This window comes from Electrophorus electricus, chromosome 20 (genome assembly GCF_041902795.1).
Source record: "Electrophorus electricus isolate QZ-2024a chromosome 20, ASM4190279v1, whole genome shotgun sequence".
NCBI classification, from domain to species: Eukaryota; Metazoa; Chordata; class Actinopteri; order Gymnotiformes; family Gymnotidae; genus Electrophorus; species Electrophorus electricus.
The window spans coordinates 16710326-16730954 of record NC_137516.1 but is presented as its reverse complement, the minus strand read 5'-3'; the positions used below and the strand labels follow the sequence as shown (position 1 = coordinate 16730954).

The window sequence follows — 20629 nt, the reverse complement described above, 5'->3', positions numbered from 1 at the left end:
ATTGACGATACCACAGCAGAGAGGCTGTATTGGCAGTGTAGCTGTAGTTACAGGAGAGTTTAACTGCTTGGTCCTCTTTAAAACTGACTGCAGTAGATAAAGAGGTGATGCTGTCCTGTGTGCTGTCACCTGAAAAAGGTCTTCAGTTAGTCATATGGACTGATTCAAATCAGATTAATGATTAATCCAACATGTTCATACTGAAGGTAGTAACATAATATTTAACAATACATAATATTTACAACATGTAAACATATGTAACATGTTAACATGTAAATAAGGACAATATGTTAAATGGAAGCAGAGTCTTACCTGTGAGTACCGTTAAAAGCATAAATAAACAGAGAAACATTGTGTTGCACTTTGCCCTCTGTCTCAGAAGTAACTTAAATATCTCACATTGACATTCTTTCTGTACACCATAGTTCAGCTGCTCCTCCTTTTCCATTTAGTAACCAATGAGAGAGCAGGAAGCCCAGAATAAAACCCCAATTATCTAGATCTTCCCCATGACTCTGTAGAGTCTGTTTAGTTTGTTTGTTTAGTGTATTTCTGATCAAAAGTTTAGATTTTTTGTCAAGTAGAGTTAGACTCTTGGGGACTCCAGCAGGTGCCAGTTAATTCTTTGTTTCCTGTGTTTAATGATATGATGGATTTCATAGTACCATTTGAATGATGTAGATCATTTGTTTGTTGCTTTCTGTAGTGGCTCAAACAACAGACTCATACAGTGCACTATGCACTTTCAAAGTGAATTCTTATGTATCACTACCTGTGTTAAATTTTTGTTTAGGAGTCTTTAAGTCTTTTTGGTGGCTCCTGTGTTAAACTGGATCACAGAAATCAATCACAAACAGGCTTTGTAACTTTATAGTTGTTTAGGTTGTAAACATTACATTTAAAGAACATTTCTCACTTACAAGTTATCTTCCCTTTAGTCCAAAATAGTTTGTTTTATAATGTTCTTTTTCTATCAACAATGTTATAAGAATTGTGTGAACCTCTTTAAGGTTTACCTTTCTATTAGGCAGAACTGATATTATTTAAATTATTTGTACAATGTTTTACAAAATGTAATTCCTCTCCTGTTGCATTCATACAAGCCAATATTTCCATCCCATTTTGTGACTGTGTGCTCTTACCTAAATATTTTGCAGGAACAGGGTTGGTGTTTGAGCCACAGGGTTGACAGCAGCATTATGGTTGATGACATGGCTATTTATTTACAGTATTAATCCTTAAACTGGGTTAGTGTTGGAGAGAGAGAGAAAATGACCATAAGTCTCCCTGCAGCTTGTAAATTAGGTTATAAATTATTATTTAATATGTTGTTTATTTTCCATTTTCATGTGAGTGAGTTTTATTATTTAGCTATCATTTTGTTTTCTTAAACTATATGAAATCGAGTAGCACATCAAAGCATGAGAGCAGATGGCTAAAAAGAACTCACCTGGAGGAAGGAGGTAACAAGTGCTAAACCAGTCCACTGCCTAGTTTATTCTGCTAAAGCTCTCTTTATAGGAGGTTTTGTATAGCGTATCTGGGTTCTCTAGCACTGTGGGCTCCATGGCACAGTAGTACAGTGCAGAGTCTGATACTGCAGCAGAGGAGATCTTCAGATGTGAATGTATTTTACTGTTTTCAGTTACAGCCAATAAACAAGGAAGATGAGAGGCTGTACTGTTAGGAAATGGAGAAATTAAAACTATAAACTCTGGTCTAGATCTGGGATACAGGTGATACCAGTGCAGAGCATTATTTGTTTCACTGTATTTGCATGTAATAATAACTTCATCCCATCTGAGTCATGCTTTTCTGGTGCAAGTGGATCAATTGTCTGTTCTGAGATCTCCCTTGGGAAAATATAAATAAAATTTAATAAAATAACTATTGATATTCTGCAAATTGCAGTATTCAGCATATGTTTTCACTGAGATGAATAAATATTCAAAATAATATTTGACAAATTATCTCTTGGATACTTAATTATTAAAACCTGCACTCAAGTTAACCTTACCTAAAAGGAGAGACAATATGAGTGAAAGTACAAAGAGTAGCATGATGATGGATAAATGAACTGAGTGAAAGCCAAAGCTGAATATGATTCATGTAGTTTTCTGCTAAGGTACAGAGCTCCACCCTTACACCACCTCATAGTGCTCATCACAATAAGTTTTCCGTGTGATCACACAGGAATATTAGTGAACCCACATCCTAACTCAGAAGTGCGATATAATCACCATTTAATTTATATCATTATGCCCCTAATTGGAACATAATGTTAAATGTTCCACTGTAGTTAATCTCTGATGGAGAGGTACTGGAGCACCCTTCATTAATTCATATGGGAAAATGTAAAGGAGAAACGTAGTTCTGGAACTCTGCTGATTCTCCTGAAGATCATTTGAAGTGCTCCTGTTCTTGGGCTCATCGCCCTCTATGATCTGCATTTCTGATGCTCAGCAGTTGCTCTGTATCCTGTCAAATCACACAAATATCAAACTGACCTCCATATGAAAGTGGTGAAAGGTTTTACTTCCTTTTAAAATTGATTTATATTTGATGAATTGTCAGTTTATTATGGTGCAGGGGAAGGCTTAAGTCACTCACTCATGTTTAATGATTTAATGTGAAATTATAAATACATTTGAATGATCTAGATAATTTGTTTTTTACTTTCTGTAGTAGCTCAGACAACAGATGCATACAGTGCACTATGCACTTTCAACGTGAATTATTATGTATCATTGCCTGTGTTTAATTTCTGTTATGGAGCCTTTAAGTTTTTCTGGTGGCTCCTGTGTTGCACTTGGCAGAATTAAGGATCACAGACAAGCAATTGGCAGACTTGAGGACCACAGACAAGCCTAATCACTGACAGGCTTATACAAGGTTGTGAGTTTACTTTTATTTAGTATGTATTTATGTACTATGATACAATATGAAACTACTTTGATTAAAAATCTTACAATTCTGGTAGCAATGGCATATTTTTTAACATTGACATTTGGAAGAGGGTTACTTGTAAACACACCTGTAAGAAATATTTAATAAATATAATAAACTAGAATCAGTGTTTTCAAATAAATTCTTAGTCAGTACCTGATGTCATAATGCAAATCTTGAGAAAGTGTGTTTCCATTGTGAATCTGATCATAAGAGCAGTGTGTTTAAACAGTGGCTGTAATGATGATCCTTTTAATAACATTGCACTGGTGCTTTGCATCAATGACACAGCGTGATTTACAAATACTGGGTGTGTCTATTCCTCCAAACCAGGAATTGAACAAAATCTTCAAATATTCCTCACTAAAAATACTAAATGGGTGTGATTGTGTGTAAACATATTAAATGGGGTAGGAAAAAATTACACAAATATAGTGAGCCACTAGATATGTTTTAATGAATTCATAGCTATATTAAAAGGTCTTTCACATTAAAAGAACCCCAAGTTCTCATTGGTGCGTCATTAGTGCATACTTTTGCATATTACGTACACGTAAAGTAGTCATATCCTTTACTTCAACTACAGTGAACTTGTAATAGGAGTCTATTGCATACAGCAAGCTATTGCTTGTCACATATAAGACCTTTCTTCATCTTCTGAACACATGAACACTACTGTGTGCTAAAGATCAGCTTGGCAAATCATAGGGCTACTACTTAAAGATCTCATCATGTTCACCACACTTTGGATTGGCAAGGTTATTTGTCTGGCAAAATCATTTGAATGTATTTATTAAGTATTACTTACAAAAAAAAAAAAAAAAAGTTATAAAGTTATAAAAGCCACTTGTCAAATGCTAACAATGACATTGTGCCTGAAACCCATAATACTTAAAATCATAATACATTCTAAATTATAATGAAAAAAACACCAGTTTCAATTAGAAAGTCCAAGAGTCTGTCATGGTCTTCACCTAACATCAAAATGTCAGATGTTCTGTTCTGGAGACATGTAAAGGCACCCCCTACCTTTGTCTGTGTGATTTGAGGTTGGCGAAATGTAGCTCTAGAGAATCATACACTTCCATTGACTTTCACAGTAACAAACTAACCTGCCTGCTTTTACATTCATTCAGTGATGTTTGGTTGAATTTATAACAACAGATTTGTTGGTTTTCACTAAATGAATCTGTTGGGATCATAAATCCAAATAATCCTGAATCATGATGCCAGGATGACAGGACTCATCAGGACAGAAATGATATAAGTTTCTTAAATGAAGTCTTTACTGCAGCAATATTCCTGCTACCAGCTTTCCTAAAAACCATCTTAAGTGTCTGGTGCTTCAGTGCAGAGTGCTTGGTGGTTTAAATGTTGGACTTTCCATGAAGGATGTAACAATTAAAACTTTAAAAGTGAAATATGTCATGAAACTGAATCTTAAATATCCAAGCACTGTATGAATTTAAAAAATTGGTTGAGAATACATTCACGTAACAGGATGTTAACAGGATTGCATGTCAAGAGATGGTAGCAGAGATGGATTTCTTTGTAGGACAGGAAACTAGAACTATAACTCTCTAGAACCTGTAATTATAGCACAGTAGTTCTAGCACAGTAGTAGAGTACAGAGTCTGATAATACAGCAGAGGAGATCAGCAGATCCACATGGCCTTTGTGTTTATCCACCTTTGCGGACATAGAGGAAGATCAGACTTTTGGCTAGATTGACTTGGATAGATAGAAAGTATAAACTCTGGTCTGGATCTAGAATACTGGCAATACCACTGAAGAGGATCATAATATCCACTGACACTGTACTTGCAGGAGCAAGTAATAGGATCCCTCTGATATGTGCTTTTCAGTCTCTAGTGGTTCAGTTGTCTGTGTAGAAATCCGCCCTGGGGGAAAAAGGAATAAGAAATCTATTGGCCTCTTCCAAATTGCAACATTAAAAATCTGAGTGGCAGAGGAACAGATCCCATCAGGATCTTACAGCAGCAGCACAACAGGCAGCTCAAGACACACACAGACACACACAGATTAAATTGGTGTGTGGAGAGAGGAGGACTGAAACACAGAGAGTTTATGATTTCCTCTCACTATGGGCTGATAGAGTGCAGTCTGACATTACAGCAGAAACCTCCAGATACACATGCATGTAGAATTCTGGTACAGCACAGGGATATTAACAACACCACTGTACTGTAGACTGTTCATGCACAGAATATAGTTTATTTAAGAAAAAAAAATATGAGCTGTTCGCATCACTTTATCAATCACTATATAATTGGCTGAAAGTCTCCCAATAAGGAATGATGGCATAGCAGTAACAAAATGCAATATCAATATTATAAAAGATAATAAGATTTGGTATGGAACTTCATAATGAGAATGAGTTGGGAACTATCAAAATCCTGACCTATCAATGAAAACTAGAATTAAGTAGTTTTTTTTTTTTTTTCAATTCTTGCAGGTGCTACCACATGCTTGTAGTGGGTTTCCTTGTTTGTAACCAGCTGTGGTTTGATGTACAAATACAAAGGGAATTATCTAGTTTTGTTTTTGTACAGCCTCTCAGAGACTTTGCATCACTGGGCCATCACTAAGAGCACAGTAGTAAAGAGCTGAATCTGTCAAAGTTGCATTTGTAATACTGAGTTCAGTGGAGGTTCTGGAAGTTGTTGACTGGAACCGAGCAGGTGGGGAAGATCCAGATCCACTCCGTGACCGAGCACCTTTCCGCACTAAAAACTGAGGTGCTTGGTGAGGATGTTCTCTGTACCAGTAAAGTTCAACATATTCACTGCTTGATTCATATGAACAGCTGAACGTTACAGACTCTTGCTCTGCAATATTCAAGATTTCTTCTTTTGGTCCAATTTGGTCTTCACAAAATATACCTGTAAATGAAATTTAAAAGATCATATTTTACAGTTCTAACAATTTTCCTTCAATGGATTATATGATTGTGTTTATGAGTATTTCCTCTTGAACCTTCACATACCTGATACTAAGGTGAGGATGAGGAGTGCTCTCTCCATGATGAATAAAGACCCTCCTGTTTTTCTACTTTGTGTTTTTATGAGGTTCTCTGCAGTGGAAACTGTAATGACTGAGGAAATCTACTCATGTAAGGATATAATGTCCTGTAGTCACAATATGCTTTGAAGTAGAGAAGTATTTTGTAACACAAAGAGCGTCTTATTGGCTCTTGAGCCTCAAATTTGCATACTTACCTTCTATGTGTGTGTTTGTCCCTGTCACTACTTTCCTGTGTGTGTGTGTGTGTGTGTTTGTGTTTTTATATATACTATATGGACAAATGTATTGGGACGCCTACATGTTACAACTACAGCCACTTTTATGACATCCCATTCTAAATCTATACATATTAATAAGGAGTTTGTCCCTGCTTTGCACCTGTAACAGCATCCATTCTTCTGGGAAGGATTTCTACAAGATTTTGGAATGTGTGCATGAGAGTTTTTGCCAATTTATCCACAAATATTTATATAGAAGTATTTGATTAAATTTACTCTCAGCTTTTTAAATGAATGGAGCACATGGTACTGTAATAATATACATTATAAAACTTTGACATTATAAAAACTCTTTGGCAAAGATTTGGAAGCTGTTTAAAAATGACAGTGTTATTCATTAAAATAATTCTGAAGAACAATGGACAATATTTTAAAGCTGTTATATGTTTCAACTGTCAGATGATAATGCACAGCTGCTGCCAGTAACGTGTGTGTGTGTGTGTGTGTGTGTGTGTGTGTGTGTGTGTGTGTGTGTGTGTGTGTGTGTTTGACAAAAACAGCTCTACAGAATCACACACATCCAATGGCTTGTAACAAACAAACATGTTTTATTTTCATTTATTCCATTGTGTTCGGATTAGTCAGGACAGGACTGGTGGAAAAGTGTTCAACATGATGCCTTTACTGCAGCAATATTCCTGCTTCTTAAAACAATGTTAAGTGTCTGTTGCTTCAGTGCAGAGTGCTTGTTGGTTAAATGGTGAACTTTCCGTGAAGGATGTAATAATTAAAACCAGTAAAATTGAAACATTTATTAAACTGAATCTTAAATATTCAAACACTTAATTAATTGAACAAACTGGTTATATAAGAATATTTTCATGTAACGTATCACACAATATATGACAACTTTTCTTGTTAAAATTTTGTTGAGACTGTTGTTTAACTCATCCAGAGGTTTTTGCACAGATTACGTTTCCTGTCACTGTGAGCTGCAGGGCACAGTAAAACAGAACACAGTCTGATACTGCAGCAGATCCACACGATTTTTCTTTTCATTTACTACTGCAGACACTCCTGGTACTAGGGGTTCAGCTTTTTGTTCAAATTTAGCTACACCAACCAGGTAAACAAACTGTGGACTGGATCTGGAGTACTGACGATACCACAGCAGAGAATCCGTTGATGTGGATCCATTGTACAGGCAGGAGAGGGTAACAGGATTTCCCTGCAGGACATTTACAGTAGGATAGACTGGTTGTATTGATAAATGGCTAAATGTAAATGGGCAGAGACTCACCATTTTAATAGACAGAACTGTATTTGTTAGTGAACAAAAAATAATAGCATTTGTTATTAGTTGAAGGACTAGTAGAAAGAGAAGTATTAGTGATAGTAGGTAAGAGGACACAGTAAGACATTATGGCTAATGCAGGTCAGTATTAGTATTTACTGATTGTTAATCAGGTGATGATTGTGGCTGTGCGCCCTTGCCCCATGACGTCATCACAGTGGGTGCCGCAGTGGGTCCTGAAAGTCCATATTTGTCGAGGTTTCCACTATCTGACACCAGAGGGCAATATTTTGCTGTGTTGTGACTTATTTTGTTTAATGTGGTTTAGTCCAGTTTATTTTATTTTTAGTTTTTGTTTGTTTCTTTCTTTAAAAAAGGTATTGTTATTTTTTAAAGAATAAGTATTACCAGGTTGCTGCACTACACAGTCAGTTAGTATTAACAGAGGCATGGCTCTCTCACATGTATGATTCCTTCTAAACTGGTGAAGAGTAACCTGCAGCCTCCTAACACTCCCATCTGTTACGGAACGCTCTCCTCCCACGAGTCACATAGTTTTTTAAAGGTTCGTAAAACCACTGATTTTATAGAATTAAAAAGCCATTCCTTTCCTTATTGCTAAAACTAAACTGCCTGAACAAAAGATTTGGGACATCCTCTTCATTTGCAGATTAAATCAACTTTCTGTGAAATATGACGTCTAGATTTGCTTACTGCAAAGTATATCCTACCTCCTTTCTTTGTCATAGTTGATAAGCCTTTTAACATTCACTGTTCACATACAAAAGCATAAATGTCCTTTTGAGCCATTGCTGTCTGGGGCTTATGGGTTAATAGTGTGAGTGTTTCTGTACAGGATGTGAATAATTACTCTCATTTTGGCTTCTTGTGTCACAGCAGGCACAGTAATAAACTGCTGAAGGACTGTTCTTCACTGTGTCCACCTTCAGATCATAGCAGCTTTTGGGTACACTAAAGTCTGCAGCCTCGGGGTGATCATGAGTACAGCAGCCAGTACTAGTAGTGTATAGGATCCTTTTAAAAGATTCACCATCTCTTTTTTTTGGTACCAATGAATATAACTCAATTTAACAGTTACTTTGCAGCAGTTTTGCCTTCTGCCTCAGTAAAGGAGAGCTCGTTTTATTCTACATTCTCTCCTAGTACAGTCACTATGAATAACAAACAAAATAAGTCACTGTAATTCTTAGTTATTTGGTGAAAGATCCTGATGTTTAAAAGATCTTTAAAGTTCCTGCTTGACATAGCACTTACCTTTTGTCAAAGAGAGAAGACCCATGTATATAAGTATCTTTTTTAGTTATATGCAAAATATTTTTAATGAATTTCTCTGCTTTACACACTCATCTTAAATTAAACTCTGTGCTCTCTGTTGCAAAAAGAAAAAAGGTCTTCAAGCTTTTAAACAATGTCATTTCCTGAAGTGGTCGAAGCTCCCAAAAAAGCGTGACCTGCATGTTAAATTGATGGTCATTCTGTGACGTTACACATTGTGTCACACATTTCATGCTTATGATAAAACTAAATCCAAAACCTACTGACATTGTCCATTCGGAAGCAGAGACACTCAACATGTTCAATACATAGTATGCAATAATTCAATTCATAGTGATGTTTGAGCTGTGTGTGGTTGTGTGGTTGGTCATAGCGAAAAAGTTAGAGCAGCATAGCAAATGTTAGCAAACACATAGCAACACTGATTTACTTATTGATCTTAAAGTACAACATGTGGTTTTCCCACAAACACAATAAAACAAAACTAATCCAGAATGTTTGATGGTCCATTTGCTGTGAAAGCAATCACAAAATTACACCTATTATGTAAATTTTGTCTAAAATTGATATTGTATTACCATGTTGATCTGCAATTGCAAATGTGTGTTTGGCATTGGTGATTATCCGGTACATTTTTGTTGAAAGTAGTACATTATCATTTGTCACTGACTGTGTGTATCCTGGGGATGCAGCTCAGTGAGCAGTGCATTTAGATGGTTCATGATCATGTAATAAAACATAAATACATAAATAAACATAAGAATGTGTGTGTGTGTGTGTGTGTGTGTGTGTGTGTAGTTGTATTTTCCTTCCTTAAACTTTTCTGTTAACATCTGTTAACATGGTTTAATAGTGTGCGAGTTTCCGTACAGGATGTGAATAATTTCTGTCACTGTGGCTGCTTGTGTCCCAGCAGATGCAGTAATAAACTGCCGAATGACTCTTCCTCGCTGGATACACTTTTAACTGATAATCACTGGATTGTCTCTCTGTGTTTACTGTGAAGTCCTTTGAGTCTGGATGGTTGGGCTCAGTGGTGAGGCCGGTACCATCTCCCTTAATGTACAGTATTCTAGTGAAAGGTTCACCGTCTTTCTTTTGGTACCAGTGGACATAATCACTCCCGGACAGACCTGCGACTTTGCAGCTGATAAACACTGTTTTGCCTTCTAACTTTGTCAAGGAGGGTTCACTCTGGTCCACTGACAATCCGAGTACAGCCACTGTAATTATTATTAAAAGTAAGTCATTGCATTATCTTATTTTCAGAATGCAATTTTAATAACCTTGCTTGATATACTTACCTTGGGTCAAAGACAGAAAAATCATATAAATGTTGCTAAGCATCTTTCATGAGTTCTTATTCAATAAAAGATATTTCAGAAAACATAACAGTTATCGAATGATGTCATTTCCTGAGGGAGGTGAAACTCATCAGAGTCTATGTGATTTGTTCTTTAAATGGCTTGTTACTTCTCGGCTTATACAAGACTCATTTAGGATATTATCAGATTATTATGTTTAACAGCAAAGCCATTTACCTTCTTACTTTATCAGCATGCACATGGAGTCTACTAAGTGCACACACTAGATTTGCTTTTATGTGCTATAAATGTTTATGGTGTGTGTCTTTCTTCTGTGACTCAGAGTAAAGTCTTTTGCTCTTGGTGTATATTGCAATTGTGATAGAGGTAAACAAAAGCATTATAGGTTAAATTACAAAGCTTCCCAGACACCTATTTTAAAATATTTTATCAAAATATTTATTAGATCTGCCAATAATTTTCATGATTATATTAATGTAAGACCTACATATCTGAACATGATGTCATGCAGACATATTTTCTTTTGAACAGAAAGGTAAATAAAATCAGGGAAAAGAGTAGCACAATAGTTATGGAGTGACTACAATAAAATCACATCTGCAAGGAAATCAGCAATAGTGTAAGGAAAAATGATCTAACAAATACCAAAGCTTTAGATTTATGATTCAGATTTTGTGTTATTTATGACATCTCTTTGAAATTCTCTAAGGAACTATATGATGACCCAACAACTACAGAGCTTTAATTTATGAACATATAATCATACCTTCATGGTGGGAGGTTTTTTGTACAGCATTGCTGGGTTTCCTGTTACTGTGGGCGCCAGGGCACAGTAGTACATTGCGGAGTTTGATATTGTAGCAAAGGAGATCAGCAGATCCACACGGCTTTGGTTTTTATCAAGGTTTACAGACATACCAGGAAGAACAGAGTCTTTGTCAATTTGACTTAGGAAGATGTAATCTATAAACTCTGGTCTAGATCTGGAATATTGGACATACCACTGAAGAGCATAATTAGTACCACTGACACTGTACTTGCAGGAGAGAGTAACAGGATCACCCTCTGAGACACGTTTTACTGTTTCTAGTGGATCGATTTTCTGTGTTGAGATCTCCCCTGGGTAAAATAAAAAGAGAAAGAGAAAAAATATTTTGAACTCTTTTAAATCAACATTCAGCAAAATTGTCACACAAATCAGAATTCATTTAAATTTCACACAAATTCATTGAAATTTATATTGAATTATTTCTTGATTTCTGTACGTGTATTGTGTTAAAAGAAAGATACAAATGTGTATATGCACATAATAAATACACATAAATGTAAGTCAAATGATGGGTAAACTCACAAAAAAGTGTCAGTAGGAGAGAAAGTGCAAAGAGCAGCATGATGATGGAGTGAGTGAAAGCCAAAGCTGAAAGGGATTCATGTAGTTTTCTAGTGAGGTAGAGAGCTCCACCCTTACACCACCTCACACTGATAATCACAATATGTTTCTCCCAAGATCCATTTGTTCCCAGTTAGGAATAGCAGGTAACCCACATCCTAACTCAAAAGTATGATATCATCATTATTAAATTTAGAATGACAAAAGCTAATAATACACTAAAACAAATCAATGTACCTCTGTAAAGCACCTCTGATAATAATTTGCACTTAAATTCAAGCTTTTTTCAGAAGCCTTCAGATATACATTCTTATAGCATATGAAACTTCATGGAGAATATGGAACAGCAATATTAACAATATCACTGTAGACTGTTCACAGAGTATAGTTTTAATTAAGGAAAAAAGCTGCTGGAATCAATTTATCTTTCTCAAAAAAGTCTCCCTGTAAGAATGATGACATCATAAAAAAATGTGGTCTTCACAAAATATACCTTTAAATGTAATTTAAAAGATTATATCTTACAGTTTTTCGAACAATTTTCCTTGAATGGATTATATTATTATGTGTTCCTTCTTTAATCATCACATACCTGATAAGGTGATGATGAGCAGTGCTCTATCCATGATGAATAAAGACTCCTGTTTTGTGTTTTTGTGAGGCTCTCAAAGAAAGCCTCAAAGAGCGCCTTATTGGCTTTTGTGCCTCATATTTGCACATTTACCTTCTATGTGTGGTTGTCCCTGTCACTACCTTACTGTGTGTGCATTTTTATAGACTATATGGATAAAAGATCTGGGACAAATACAGATTACAGCAACAGCTACTTTTATGACATCCCATCTTAAATCTATAGCTATTAATATAGAGTTGGTCACTGCTTCGCAACTGTAACAGTATCCACTCTTCTGGGAAGGCTTTCTACAAGATTTAGGTATGTGTCCATGAAATGTATGCCCATTCATGTGTGTGTAACGTGTGTGTGTGTGTGTCTGTGTGTGTATACAGAATCTTCATTCACGCTTGTTACAAATTAAATAACAATATATATTAGTTGCTCTTCAGCAGAAAAGAAAACTAATGTCATTGCATTATTACCAAAATGTTTGTAGTGAAGTGTGAGCATCATATACATTTTCATTGTTTTAGAAAAAACAATAAATTAATTAATCTCACCACCATTCTCTTCTGATACAATCCTGATTTAAAACTTCATTTTTTGGCACTATAAGATATGCAGATACCTACAGAGTGCTGCCACCTTATGGCAAGTGGCTTACTTACAATTTCTAAGAATTTCAAATTCTCAGGGAATAAAAACAAATAGATGCAAACTCATGGAATATATATATATATTTTTTAATAATTAAAATATCTGAATACATTATTTGTGGTATCTGTAAGTTTGACATTTTTAGTCCTATTATGTATTATGTCTACATTGAGATTTGACAAACAAGTTTTGTTTTTGGTTTTTTAGAAAAACTTTAGTTCTCTTCATTCAATGGCTTTACATTTCTTCTTGCATTAAAGTAAAGCATACACATCTATCTATTCACATCTCCAGAGACATCCACAATGAAGTTTATTTCTACAGGTTTTTGTACAGTGAATGATGTTTTCCTGTCACTGTGGGCTGCAGGGCACAGTAGTACAGTGCAGAGTCTGATACTGCAGCAGAGGAGATTTTCAGATCCACACAATTTTTGTCCTCATTTACTACTGCAGACATTCCTGGTACTGGTGGTTCAGCTTTTTGTTCAAATTTAGCTTCATCAACCAAGTATAGAAACTGTGGTCTGGATCTGGAATACTGACGATACCACAGCAGATAATCAGTTGTAGACGATCCATTGTACCGGCAGGAGAGGGTAACAGGATTTCCTTGTAGGACGTTTACAGTAGAAGACACTGGTTCTATTCCTTCTCCAGAACTATAACCTGCTGAAAAGAGTGAAAGACAAGAGCAATTTAGTGCAATTTAGGACTAGTTCGATTTAGTAAGTGTAAACCCTTCTTTATTATTTGAACCTTTCCCCAGGATGTTCAGTAGAATGTCCAGTAATCATGTGCATCTTACCTAAAATGAGAAACAGAACCCATTGTCCACCAATATATGCCATGACTGATCTGCAGATTCGGTTTCTGCTACAGTATCTTCTTTTCTTCAGCTTCCCTTAGACCGACCCAGTGTTACATCACCTGCAGTTTCTAGATGAACTCTGCCCTCTTCTGGAGGGTTTACAGAATTAATCTGTATCACGAGCAAACACTGACAAAGACTGGTCTGTATCATTATTTTCACACAGCACAGAACAGTAATTATAGTATCAACTAATTCCACCACAAACAATTGAACACTGAACTGGTAATTAGGAAATCATGAAAACACATAGAAGCTCTGCATATGTGCTAAAATACTGTTGAATACAAATGTGTCAGTCTGTCTCACCAGAGGTGTTGAAATGATTACAGAATGAAAAATAGGTTTATATGACATTTGATACAAAATTGCAGCAGACAGTGCAAGTATGATAAATACAGACAACATGGCAGCACATGCTATAAACTGAACATAATGTTATTAATAAAATATACACATATCTATACAGTAGATTAAACAATCCCTAAGTACAGGACACATGCCTGCTGTTCCAGTGTTTTCTGTATTTATGTTTATCAGTCCTCACTGGCTTATTGAGTGTATAGTTGGTCTTTTTGTATCCACTGAGGTCACCACTCCTGCATCTCTCTTCTTTGGCTGTATCTGGTTTCCTGAACTCACTGGAGAACCAGGGTTTGTAATTCAGATTAATCTGAATATACACATTATCTTCTAGAGATTCTGCAGTGTTTGGTTGATTTGTATGTATATGCGATGTACACTATAGTTGAACCATATGTAGCGGTTTTAACACTTTAATAAATCACAGTTGATATGGTTCATTGGAGCACCACCCTGATTAACAAGGAAATGCCCTGTTTTTAACTAATTTATTAATGATTAATCATTCTTAACTCATGAAAGTTACCATTTCGATAACGTGACTATTTTTTGTCTACCAAAAACTAAAGCATATGGTCAGGATGTGAATATGGCCCTCATTCACACTCAAAATATATGATATTCATCACTAAAGTAACTTCATGATGCCTGAAAACTTGATACATGTTCTAAAATAAATAATAAACTAAAAATTAATTGTTCTTGGATGCTATAAACAAATAGTTCAGTCAGAAAGGCTGATTGACTGGGCTATGTTGGAAGCCATTCTCAGTATTTGCAAAACTCACTGCCACAATAAATGGATTATGGATTAATGCAGTCCTTCATTGAATAGACTAATCTTTGTTTGTCACGTTATGGCCCCTCCCTCTCCTGAAACGTCTTCATGTGTTCGTCTGTTGCCAGGCCCTCTCATGTCGTCCACCTGTTCTGAATTATGTGTAATTGTTTTGTGTGTATATATGTCTCCTGTGTTGTAGTATGCGTTGCTGGTGTTTGAAATATATATAAGTCGAGCGTGTTGTGTTAAACGTATCGCAAGTGTATAAACAATAAATGTCTGTTTGATAAATGTCTGTCGTGCCTCTTCCCCACATCCTATTTGCCTCAAAGCGTCACCTTGTTGTTGTGTTGCTTGGCAAAAAAGGCTTGTTATCAGACTACATTGCCTGGTGCAATAATGGTTTATTGTGAATATTGTTAATAATAAATTAAATCATTTATTGAGGACTGGTGTATTTTGTCAAATGGTTTTGGTGGTTATCTTCATTATCCACTATCTTCTCTGTCTCTCTTTCTCAAGCACACACACACACGCACACACACACACACACATAGGTTCAAATCTGCTAGGCCCAATAGAGGGCCTGGGCCTAAATTTAATTACTTGGATCTTAAATAATTATAGGACAAATAGTGATGATTAAGAAGATTAAGCAGTGATGATTAATATTAATACACAATTAGCTTTTTTTTTCCAAGAAAGGGAAATATCAAATATAAATATGAAAAGAGGCCCAGGGCCTAAGGCTTAAGTTCTATGCAATAACTCTGCTAGTCCTGAGGCCTAAATCAGGAAAACAGATACAGTAGAACATTATATGCACTCATGCTCACTCACTCACTCACTCACTCACTCACTCACTCTCTCTCTCTCTCTCTCTCTCTCTCTCTCTCTCTCTCTCTCTCTCTCTCTCTCTCTCTCTCTCTCTCTCTCTCTCTCACACACACACACACACACACCCCACAACAGCACACTCACATAGGCTCAAATCTGCTATGCCCAATATAGGGCCTGGGCCTAAATTTAATTATAAATAATGACAAGAGAAAAGTGATGATCAAACAGATATTAATACACTATGAGGTTTGTTTTCAAGAAAGGGGGAGTTGATAAGAGATGAGAAGGTAAGAAAGAGGACCATGATTGGAGGAATGACACTTCCTCCAGATAATAAAATAAGAGAAAATCATCACTGGAGGATAGAACTCCCTGAGGGGGGAGAAAAGAAGGATTAAAGAAGAATTCTAACTTAAGGATTAAGTTGTTCTTGAGGCTCCATTGTTGTATACAAATGGTGTCTGTGAAGTTCATCTGTTTTTCTCTACCATCCTGGCTGACTCTCATTGCCTGCTGAGTTGGATTTAATTTTTTGCATTCTTCACCTCACTAGTGCACCAACTGTAAACTAGTTTGATTAAAAATCTTACAATGCTGGTAGCAATTAGATATTTTTCACACTAGCAAGACTACAGTTTTTCAAAAACCTGAGGATATGACATTGACATTTGGAAAATGGGTAATTGTGTTGGCAGATATGCCCATGAAGATGTTCTTGCTAAAGCTACCAAACAAAAAATTGTATTTAGATTGCTTTGTTAATTACCTGTCCATCAGAAAACAGGCAACTAAATATGATCTTTCATATTTCAAAATTGGGGTTCTTAATCTTCTCACAATGCAAAAAGTTTAACTACCACATCTTCCATCCAAGCAATGACTTCAACATAAAAGTGCTAGAAGCATTCTTTAGTGTGAATGTTTGGTTTGCTCATTCTGGACTAGTGTAAAAAAATGTAGCCAACAGCAACTTCTCTGTGGGAGGATAGAGGAGTACCATTGTACACAAAACCAGGAAGTAATCACAATATTTAAATAATCCTCACCAAAATGATTAAATTGGTATGATTTGTGGACTGAACATAGGCTACTTCCTATTTTAAGCAAATACCAAGGTACATGGTACTTGCAACTTACTCAGATTAAACCTCACCCCAGTGTGCATTCAAAACATTCATATAAACTGCTCTGCACCTGCAAGTGACCTTCTGAATCAAATGCTGATTTAACGGAGAAGAGTTTGGTGTGAGAGATCACACACAAACACACAAACAAACAAACAAACACACACATACATTAAATTCGTGTGTGGAGAGGGGAGGACTGGAACACAGAGAGGTTATGAAATCCACTCACTGTGGGAAACCTCCAGATAGACATCCATATAGATACTCCAGATACACATTCATGTATATACTCCACATACACATCCATCACATCCATACACAGCACTGGGATATTAACAACACCACTGTACTGTAGACTGTTCCTGCAAATATAGTTTAGTTAAGAAAACAAACAAACAAAAAAAAAAATTGGCATCACTCTATTAAATACTTTGTCATTGGCTGAATGATGATATAGCAGTAACAATACTGAATATCAATATGAAGATAATCAATAACATTTCGCATGGAACTTAAGAATGAGAGTGAGTTGGGAACTATCAAAATCCTGACCTATCAATGAACACTAGAATTAAGTAGTTTTTTTGTGTTACCACATGCTTGTAATGGGTTTCCTTGTTTGTAACCAGCTGTGGTTTGATGTACAAATACAAAGGAGATTGTGTAGTATTGTTTTCTACAGCCTCTCAGAAACTTTGCATCACTGGGCCCCTACTCTAAGAGCACAGTAGTAAAGAGCTGAATCTGCCAAAGTTTGGTTTTGTAATGGTGAGTTCAGTGGAGGTTCTGGTTATTGTTGACTGGAACCGAGCAGGTGGGGCAGACCCAGATCCACTCCTTAACCGAGCACCTTTCCGCACTAAAAACTGAGATGCTTGGTGAGGATGTTTTCTGTACCAGTAAAGATAAACATATTCACTGCTTGGTTCATATGTACAGCTAAGTTTTACAGACTCTTCCTATGCAATATTCAAGATTTCTTCTTTTGGTCCAATTTGGTCTTCACAAAATATACCTGTAAATGAAATTTAAAAGATCATATTTTACAGTTCTAACAATTTTCCTTCAATGGATTATATGATTATGTGTTTATGAGTATTTCCTCTTGAACCTTCACATACCTGATACAAAGGTGAGGATGAGGAGTGCTCTCTCCATGATGAATAAAGACCCTCCTGTTTTTCTACTTTGTGTTTTTATGAGGCTCTCTGCAGGGGAAACTGTTATGACCGATGAAATGTATTCATGTAAGGAACTGTTTTTATGATATTGCGTCCTGCAATCACAATGTGCTCTGAAGCAAAGTAATATTTTGTAACACAAAGAGCCTTATTGCCTTTGGACCTTGTATTTGCATATTTACCTTCTATGTGTGTTTGCCCCTGTCACTACCTTCCTGTGTGTGTGTGTGTTTATATAAACTATATGGACAAAAGTATTGGGACACCTACATATTACAGCTACAGCCACTTTTATGACATCCCATTCTAAATCCAGACAATAAAATGAAGTCACTGCTTTGCAGCTGTAATAGCATCCACTCTTCTGGGAAGGCTTTCTACAAGATTTTGTAATGTGTCCATGGAAACCTTTGCCCATTTATTCACAAGTATTTAGAGAGTAGTATTTGATTAATTTTACTGTCAACTTTTTAAATGAATGGAGCACATGTGAAAATATGTAATATACTGTAATAACAGTATGTAATATAAAACTGGGACAGATATGGAAGCTGTTTAATAATGTTATTAGTATTCATTAAATTTTGCAGAGCAATGGATATTATTTTTAGGCTACTACAATTTTCAACTGTCAGGTGATGAAGCACAACTGCAGCTAGTAATGTGTGTGTGTGTGTGTGTGTGTGTGTGTGTACAAGAATCCTTATTAATGCTTCTTACAAATTAAGTAACAATATACTTTAGTTACTCTTCATCACAAAAGAAAACTAATGTCATTGCATTTTAACAAGAATGTGGGCAGTGAAGTGTGAGCATCAAATATATTTTCGTTGTTTTAGAATAAAAATAAATTAATTAATCTCACCCCCATTCTCCTTTTGGTGCTTTCTGATACATGATTTAAAAATTCATTTTTTGTCAATATTAGACATGCAGAAACTTACAGAGTGCTGCCACCTTTTGACAGGTGGCTTACTTACAATTTAAAGGAATAACACATTCTCAGGCAATAAACACATATAGATGCAAGCTCATAGAATGTATATTATTTTTGTTAAAATAAATATCAGGAAAACTTTATTTGTGTTATCAGTAAGTTTACCCTTTTTAGTTCTATTATGTTTTATTATTTAGTATGTATTAGGTGATTAGTATGATTGAAATTTGACAAACACAAGTGTCTTTTTTTTTTTTGAAAATCCTTATTCTCCCTCATTCAATGGCTTTAAATTTCCTCTTGCATTAAAGCAAACCAAGAAATGTATTCACATCTCCACAGGCATCCACAATGAAATATATTCAAACAGATTTTTGTACAGTGAAATATGTTTTCCTGTCACTGTCGGCCGTAGGGTACAGTAGTACAGTGCAGAGTCTGATACTGCAGCAGAGGAGATTTTCAAATCCAAACGCTTGACACTCTTATAAACGTGAGCAGACAAACGAGGATCAGAATCAGCTGTTTGATTTTGTCCATATTCAGTCACTAAAACAATGAACTGAGGCCATGATTTGGAATATTGGCGATACCACAGCAGATTGTTCGCAGACTGAGTGAAGCTGTAGTTACAGGAGAGTGTAACTGTTTGGTCCTCTTTAAAACTGACTGCGGTAGATAAAGAGGTGATGCTGTCCTGAGTGCTGTCACCTGAAAAAGATCTTCAGTTAGTCACACAAACTGATCCAATGCAGATTTATGATTTCTCCAACAGGTTCATATTGAAGGTTGTAACATAATATTTTAACAATACATACATATTTACATGTAAACATTTGTATTATATAAACATGTAAGTAAGGGATATATTGTAAATGGAACCAAGTCTTACCTGTGAGTACTGTTAAAAGCATAAATAAAAAGAGAAACATTGTGTAATACTTTTCCTTCTGTCTTAGAAGTAACTTACAAATCTCACATTGACATTCTTTCTGTACATCATACTTCAGCTCCTCCTCCTTTTCCTTTAAGTAACCAATGAGAGAGCAGGAAGTCCAGTAGCAAACCTAAATTATCTGTACCATCCACATGTAGACTCTGGTTTGTTTAGTCTATTTCTGCTTATTTGAAATTCAAAGTTTAGATTTTTTTGTTCATTAGAGTTTAGATTACTGGGGACATTTGATTACAGTTAGGAATATCAGATAACCCACATAATAACTCAAAAATCTGATATTATCAGTATTTAATTTAGAATGATAAAAGTATGCTAATTGCCCAAAAGCAAATAACAGCTAAAACAATCAATGTATCTCTCTATTGCACATCTGATAATAATTTGCAGTTGTATTCAATCCTGTTTCTGATATTTATATTCAAGCCTTTTTACTGATATTAAAGCAGAAACCTCAAGATATACATTCTTGTAGAATATGTAACTTCATGTAGAATATAGAACAGCAATATTAACAATATCACTATAGACTGTTCATTCACAGATTATAGTTTTAATTAAGTAAAAAAAAACATGGTTGAGGAATCAATTTAACTTTCTCAAAAATGTCTGCCTGAGACTTTGAGGATGACATATTAAATATACATAATAACAATATGAAGAAAATAAATAATACATGTCATGATTAGTCCTTCCCTGCTTTTCCTTGTCTTGTGTATTTTAGTTTCATGCCATAGTTTCATTTTCTCCGCCCCTCGTTTGATTTTCCACACCTGTCCCTCATTTCT

The 20629-nt window shown here is 35.6% G+C and overlaps 1 gene segment (V, D, J or C); it reads right to left on the bottom strand.

The window, feature by feature from the left end:
* Positions 1-10884: 10884 nt before the first annotated feature.
* LOC145652713 (T cell receptor alpha variable 16-like) lies at positions 10885-12140 on the bottom strand. The segment is given in 2 exon segments: positions 10885-11243; positions 12107-12140. Coding segments are annotated over 2 exon segments (393 nt in total).
* Positions 12141-20629: the final 8489 nt, after the last annotated feature.